General features: G+C 33.1%; 1 protein-coding gene across 1 annotated transcript; it reads right to left on the bottom strand.

Moving 5' to 3' along the window:
• Window positions 1-2,401: 2,401 nt before the first annotated feature.
• On the bottom strand, window positions 2,402-5,326 carry LOC107885951 (putative E3 ubiquitin-protein ligase XBAT31). The gene is made up of 8 exons (XM_016809718.2): window positions 4,974-5,326; window positions 4,791-4,850; window positions 4,623-4,694; window positions 4,381-4,502; window positions 4,127-4,267; window positions 3,920-4,027; window positions 3,366-3,630; window positions 2,402-3,082 (listed from the first exon to the last, which is right to left on the bottom strand). The coding sequence occupies exons 1-8, from the start codon at window positions 5,151-5,153 to the stop codon at window positions 2,708-2,710; spliced, it is 1,323 nt and encodes a 440-aa protein (XP_016665207.2). The 5' UTR covers window positions 5,154-5,326; the 3' UTR covers window positions 2,402-2,707.
• Window positions 5,327-6,811: the final 1,485 nt, after the last annotated feature.

Below are 6,811 nucleotides of genomic sequence, written 5' to 3'. Positions count from 1 at the left end.
ACATTTGAAAATTTTGTCTATTTAATAGAAATAAGAAATACATGAAAAACTTTAAAAATAATTCTCTCACATTTTTCCTAAAAAAAAAGGGTAAACTATACTCATGGTCACGTTTATTTATTTCATGTTATATTTTAGTCATTTATGTTTGAAATGTTACGTTTTAGTCACTTATATTATTATGTTGTAACATTTTAGTCACTCAGCCTTAATTGTCGTTAACGGTGTAACGGTAAGCTGACGTGGCACGTTAAATCATCATTTCAAACAAAAAATTTAGGTTAAATTATAAAATTGTTCCACATATTTTTTCGTTTTGAGCAATCTAATTTTTTTCTTTTATGATCTTTTAACTTTCCTTTTTTTTCATTCTCTTCTATTTCTCCCTCTGTTTTCCTACATTCTCCATTTCTTTTAATTTATCAGAAAGTCGAATTGGCAATGAAGAAACAAGGAGGAAGTCAAAAGTCATTATTGCCTATAACTAAAACTCATAAATCCATACCATTTGCTAACTATCAAAACCCTCCACCATCACCTATTATCTTCATTTCATCTACTAATACCTTCACCACTAGTATGACCTCATTCATGACAAACCCAACAATATCATCTCCTCACCAAATAAACCCATGTTCAAATCAATTAAGAATCCAAGTGAACAACAATTAATACGCCCAAAAAATCATAGAGAGCCAAAGATTAGACTTACAACAAAGAAAAAGAGTGTAAAAAGAGAGAGAAATTGAGAAAAGAGAGGGGTTAGATTCATGTCAAGCAAGTTGAAGGTACTCCGACAACTTTCTTGTCGATCCTAAAAGTCAAGAAGAAGGTATTGATGAGGAGAAACACATATTAGAAAATCGAGTCGATCTAATAGCTAATGATGGAGATTCGATCTTGGGTAGTCCAAGAGATTTTTTGAGATGTTTTCGAAATGAGGGCATGGTAGTAATGAAGGTGTTAGTAGATGAAACGAAGATGACGGGTGGTGGTGGAGGGTCTGTTAGTTAGCAGATGGTATGGGTTTGTGGGTTTTGGTTATAGAAAATGATGGATTTCGACTTCCTCCTTGTTTCTTCACTGCCAATTCGACTTCCAAATAAATTAAAAGAAATGGAGAAGGTAAGAAAACAGAGGGAAAAATAGATGAGAATGGAAAAAAAAAGTTAAAAGATCATAAAAGAAAAAATTAGATTGCTCAAAACAAAAAAATTTGGAGACCAATTATATAATTTAACCTAAAATTTTTGTTTGAAATGATGATTTAACGTGCCACGTCAGTTTACTGTTTCACCGTTAACAATTCAGTTATTAAAATATTACAACATAATAACATAAATGATTAAAACGTAACCTTTCAAATATAAATATCTAAAATGTAATATGAGGTAAACAAAAATGACGATGGATATAATTTACCCCAAAAAAATTATCTCTCACATTTCTAGTCTCATTTTCAACTGCTTTAGTGTATGAAAGTTTAATAGGCGAGTATTAGATAAACTGCATTTTTTTATTTTATAATCAATTTTAAAAAATTGATATTTGCCCTTTTTTTTAAATATATATTTTTTTTAATAATTTATTATATTTTTATAAGGAACTTATCAATCCTTAACCTTGCTTGTAAAATTTAAAAAATGCGTTGACAATGTACCGAATATTTTTTTTATAAATAATATATATATATATATATATAAAAGCAGTTATTGAATCCACTTTGTTTTCTCTTAAAATTATGGTGTTTCTGATTTCATCAACTCTTTGTTTTTAACAGTGATGGTTCTAATTAGACTTTCATTTTTACACAGTCAGATGCTCTGAAATTATGATGATCAGAGGAGAGAAACCATTTTGAGACTAGTTTTTGTGTATCATCGATGCGGTAATGTCTTTTGGGAGCCTTTGACAATGATTAATTGATTGAGCGGAAATTATGATCAAGTTAGGAGGGTCAAAATACTATAAAGATGATGATGTATCTCTAGTTAATTTTGCAGATATTATCAGTATTGGACTCATTTTAACATGTACTATGTATCCCTGTTGTGTATAGTGTTGTTTACATCTCTTCTTATTTTCTTTTGAAAAAAACAAAGAAATGGGAACATGATCACATGAGAAACCTTAACACTTTCTTTTTAAATTTTGGTTCATACATTTGTAAATAAATAATCAAACAATATATAATTACATCTCAGTCAAATGATATTAGTTGAAATGAAAAAGATATTATATTGAAGTCTTCACTACCATTACCTTAAAATATATGTGTATATATATATATATATAGGTGGGACGTAAGTAGGGTCAAGAATCTTGATTTGACCCAAATCAAAGACTCTTTCAAAGGTGGGATGCTTCAACAAATTTTCATGAAGCAGCCATTGAAGAAATGTTTAGAAATGTTTGAAATATTTAATCTAAAGACCCAATGCTACAACTTCAATCTCAAGTAAAACAAATATTACAACAATATTGACCCCACTCACCAACCCCAAACCTGCAATTTCTTTTGCTTATTTTCACCTATCTACAATTACCAAATGGACCCAACTTTTCTATCTTATATACCATATGGGTCCACTCCTCACTCATAATTTCTTCATTGCATTTTTCCATTGGGATAAGGGATTTAATTATATCCTACATTCAACAACTTGAATGTTTCAAACTGAGCTGCCAAAAATGCCCCCCCATTTTTTCAAGGTTTATCAATCCATTCATTTTCTGCTGCAATCCTCCCCATCTTGTTAAAGGATCCAACTGCAGATAAGCTCTTGAAACTGCTGCTCCCCTCGCTGAAATTCCTCGACTTCCTCCGTCTTCTCACCTTCGGGGAACTACCATCCTCCCCAACATCGTCGTCGCAATCTTTTATCTTGGCTACTGCCAATCGGACGATGGTGCTGCGGCAAAAGGGGCAGACCGGGGGTGTTATGCTTGCAGTTGTAGGGTTCGGCTTGTTATGGCAGCAAAGGGCCAATGTGCATTGTGCGCACATCTGGTGACCACAGTCTTGGACTTCGATCGTGCAGATCTGCTCGAAGCATATGCAGCATAGTTCAGCATCACTAACCTACATCGAAATAATTCCCCGGGGAATACATCAGTTCCATTATTGCCAAGATGGTCCACAACTTATTCACATAACTGAAACCTATCAGCCAGGTTCTAAGTAGTAGGGTCAATGCAAAAATGGGGGATTACGGTGACCTACATATAGGTTTTATAGTATGTTAAAAAGTAAAAATTTATGCTGTATATTGCTAGATCATGAAACTCAATAATTTCATCATGGACCACAATTGGAACCTAGGGTCAAGGGCAAACGCATGGCTTTGGTTAGGGATTTTTTTTACCTCAGAAATACTGTCGTCTAACCCAGAATCAGAGCGGGAAGGTGACGGTGATAGAAGTGAGTAAGCTGTTCCTTTCAAGATGTTCTTTTCCCTTTCCCTGTTTGCATCCATTAAGGCCTGTTCTAATAGTGACTTTGCCTCGTCATTGAGCTCACTAATGAACTTTAAAGGTGCTGGCCAGACAAGAGGTTCGGCAGATGATGGATTTAACAGAGCGGCACATGCTCCATGTTTGTACTTGAGAGCAACTATATACGGTATTCTCCTGCAAAGACACAAACATAACCATAGCAAGTGTTAACACAAACAAACCATAAGCCAAAAGAAATGAATCACATATGGCAAGAAAAGAAGAGAGAAAAAGGCGTCAAGGCTAGGGAATAGATTCCCACCAGTTTACATCAAACTATGTAGGACAAATAGATTGACTGGAATATAATGAAACTCACTCAGGAATCTCTCGAAACAATTAAAAAACACATGAAGAATAAAAGATCTGTAATAAGATAATAATTTGGAAATCCATATAAATAAATAGTGAAATTAAACCATACCCTGTTGCATCTCTTTGAAGACGATCCGCACCCCATGCCAACAACTTACGTATACAATCGAGAGATCCACCTCTAGCAGCCAAATGAAGAGGGGTGCTTCCTGGACAACTGAAAAGAACAAGATTTCAATCATTATAGTCATTTGCAGAAGCCTAATACCAAAAAAAAAAAAATTATCATCGAACAACTTCAAATAGGAATTATTACCCGTATCCACCGGTTGAAGCACAAACAAGAGCACCGTTGTCTAACAGGATATGAACGCATTCGGGCCGTCTTTGACGAGCTGCTAAGTGCAAAGGAGTGGCTCCCCTAGCGTCTCTTATATTCACAAACCGTGCATATCCCCTGATATCATCATATCCAATATATATATATGAGATCAATTAAAAAATTGAAATCAATCAAAAATAGATTATGAGCAAAGCAAATCAAGCAATCTTGAATGATCCCCCACCCACCATGAAACAGCAACAGGGCTAGATTGAGCAGCAGAGAGGATGGCTTGAAGGCAGTCAAAGTGGCCATAATAGGCTGCATAGTGCAAGCAAGTTCTTCCATGGAGGGAATCAAACATTAAGATCTGGAAAGAGAAAAGGCATAAATCAGATCATGCAAATCACACAAAAATGGGTTAAATTGTAGCTTTTAAGAAAAAGTGAGAAAAACCCAGGAATTTAAAAGACAAAGAATAACGGCTCACATTGGCCCCCGCTTCAATGAGCTTCTTCACACAGGAGATCTTCCCATGCATTGCAGCCAACATAAGTGGAGTCTAAAACCATTGAAAAAGAAACAAAAAAAGAAACTAAGTACAGGTAACATATATAACCAAAAAGAACTTTAAAAACTTCCAAAAAATGAAAATTACCTGCTTGTTACGATTCACCGCATCTGCGTTCATGGATTTATCCAAAAGCATAGCCAAAATCTATGAACCAATAAAAAAACACATTTTCACATCAATGGATTGAAACCAAATAAGAACAAAACTTAATCCAAAAAAAGAAGAAATCTTGAGAAACCTCCAAAGGGAGTAGTAGGCAGTACCCACCTCGATCTGGCCATTAGCAGCAGCTATATGAAGAGCAGAATGGCGATCATAAACAGTTGTATGATGTAAAAGACTGGGTTCTCTCTGTAACAAAGCTTCCACGGTTTCAAAGTCTCCAACTTTAACTGCACTAAACAATCCATTCTCTTGACTCGCCCCACAACTCAGCCCCTGACCCATCTTTTTCAAGAGAAACAAAAGGCTTTCTTGATTTGCTTCTACCTTTCACCACCGGTCGTCAGCGAGGCCCTCCGGTGGTGGCAGTTGGTGGTGTGCGGTGGCTTGGCCTCTCTCTTAATTTCGGCAAAAGTTCACATTTAAGTAGTTGCTCTTCAAAAGCGAGTAAAAGAAAAAAAAATAATTAATGTTTTAATGATTAAAATCTGCCCCATGTCCCTGTACTATTTTTATATTTGAAATTTAGTCTTTATATTTTAATTTTTAGAAATTTAACCTTTTTATTTTTCAAATTTCAAAGTTGAAGTCCAGCTTTGCTAAATTCTTCTGTTAAATTCTCTAATAACGTTTTGAAATAATAAAAAATTACTCTCGTTATAACCATGTAATAAAAAAATGATGTTGCAATGAACTTGGATTTAATAAAAAAATTTTAACAATGTTAACAATTACAGTTCCATTTTCAAATTCAACAAGTAGAGAAATTAAATCTCTTAAAATAAAAGTAAATGGACTAAATTTCAAATGCATGAAGTAGAAGGCTTAAGAGTATTTTTTAACCTTTTTAATTTAATATTTAGTTTTCATTTTTAAGGGTCAAATTTGGTTTTGATCCCTATACTATGACCAAATTCAAAATTTAATCCATATATTTCAATTTATCATAATTTTATCTATCTATTTTTATAGTATAATTATTTAGTCCAAATATTTAGTATCATTAAATTAAGCCAGTTAAAATAATAATCTATTTTTTTTCTTAAACACACTCATTCTAGTTAATTGTCAGTTAATAGCAACCAAACTAATAAAGGAGAAATTAACATAAAAGTAAAAGCTCAAACTACATCAAGTTAAAGCATAAGGACTAAATTAAAACTTTAAGCACAGTAGAAGGACCAAAAACAGAATTGAACCTATTTAATGTGTCGGAGTTTGTAGCTGCCCGAAGAGAAGTGGGTGCTGCCCGTGTCAGTTACAGGAACAAAGCTTCGGGCAGTTGTCAGATATTTGTTTTTCGGGGGGCAAATCATATTGCTGAGTAAAGAAGATCCAAAAGGGAAGATCTTAGCCGTTGATTACTTCGTTCATTGAAAATTAACCGTACGATCGGCAAGTGTAAAATTAAAGGTGCTAATTTGGTTGCCAATCAAAATAACAGCGTGGTAATTGGAGTTTGGGTACTTTTGAGCCAGAGCCGGCGTCGTTTTAGTCACGGAAATCATCTTAGTTTTGCTTTTACTTTTCTTTTTCCTCCTTTTCCCCTCTAATTGACTAATTTATTTTATTTAAAAAATCAAATTGCTTTATTATTTTTTTATTTTATGCAAGGAAACCCACCTTTTTTTTGTGTGTATTTACTAATAAAATAGAAAGAAAAGTGTTAAATTTGTGTGTTTCTTTCGTATTAGGTATTTTATTAAAAATTTGATTAATCTTAATAATTTTAATATTTTGCTTTTTATTTTATTTTTTAAAAAAATTAAATAAGTCTAAATTATACAAAATTTTGTTCACATTGATACATTAATTACACAGTGAAAAGAAAAAAAAAAGAAAAATTAGGTGTTGTCAGTTTTATTTCAACAATGTAGGATAAATATAAAATTTAATACTTAAAACCATTTATTTTGATTTAATGGTTAAAATTATTTTGATTA

Source organism: Gossypium hirsutum, chromosome A03 (assembly GCF_007990345.1).
Source record: "Gossypium hirsutum isolate 1008001.06 chromosome A03, Gossypium_hirsutum_v2.1, whole genome shotgun sequence".
Lineage (NCBI taxonomy): Eukaryota > Viridiplantae > Streptophyta > Magnoliopsida > Malvales > Malvaceae > Gossypium > Gossypium hirsutum.
Note: the sequence above shows the minus strand (reverse complement) of the source record. Positions and strands in the feature narration are given on the sequence as shown.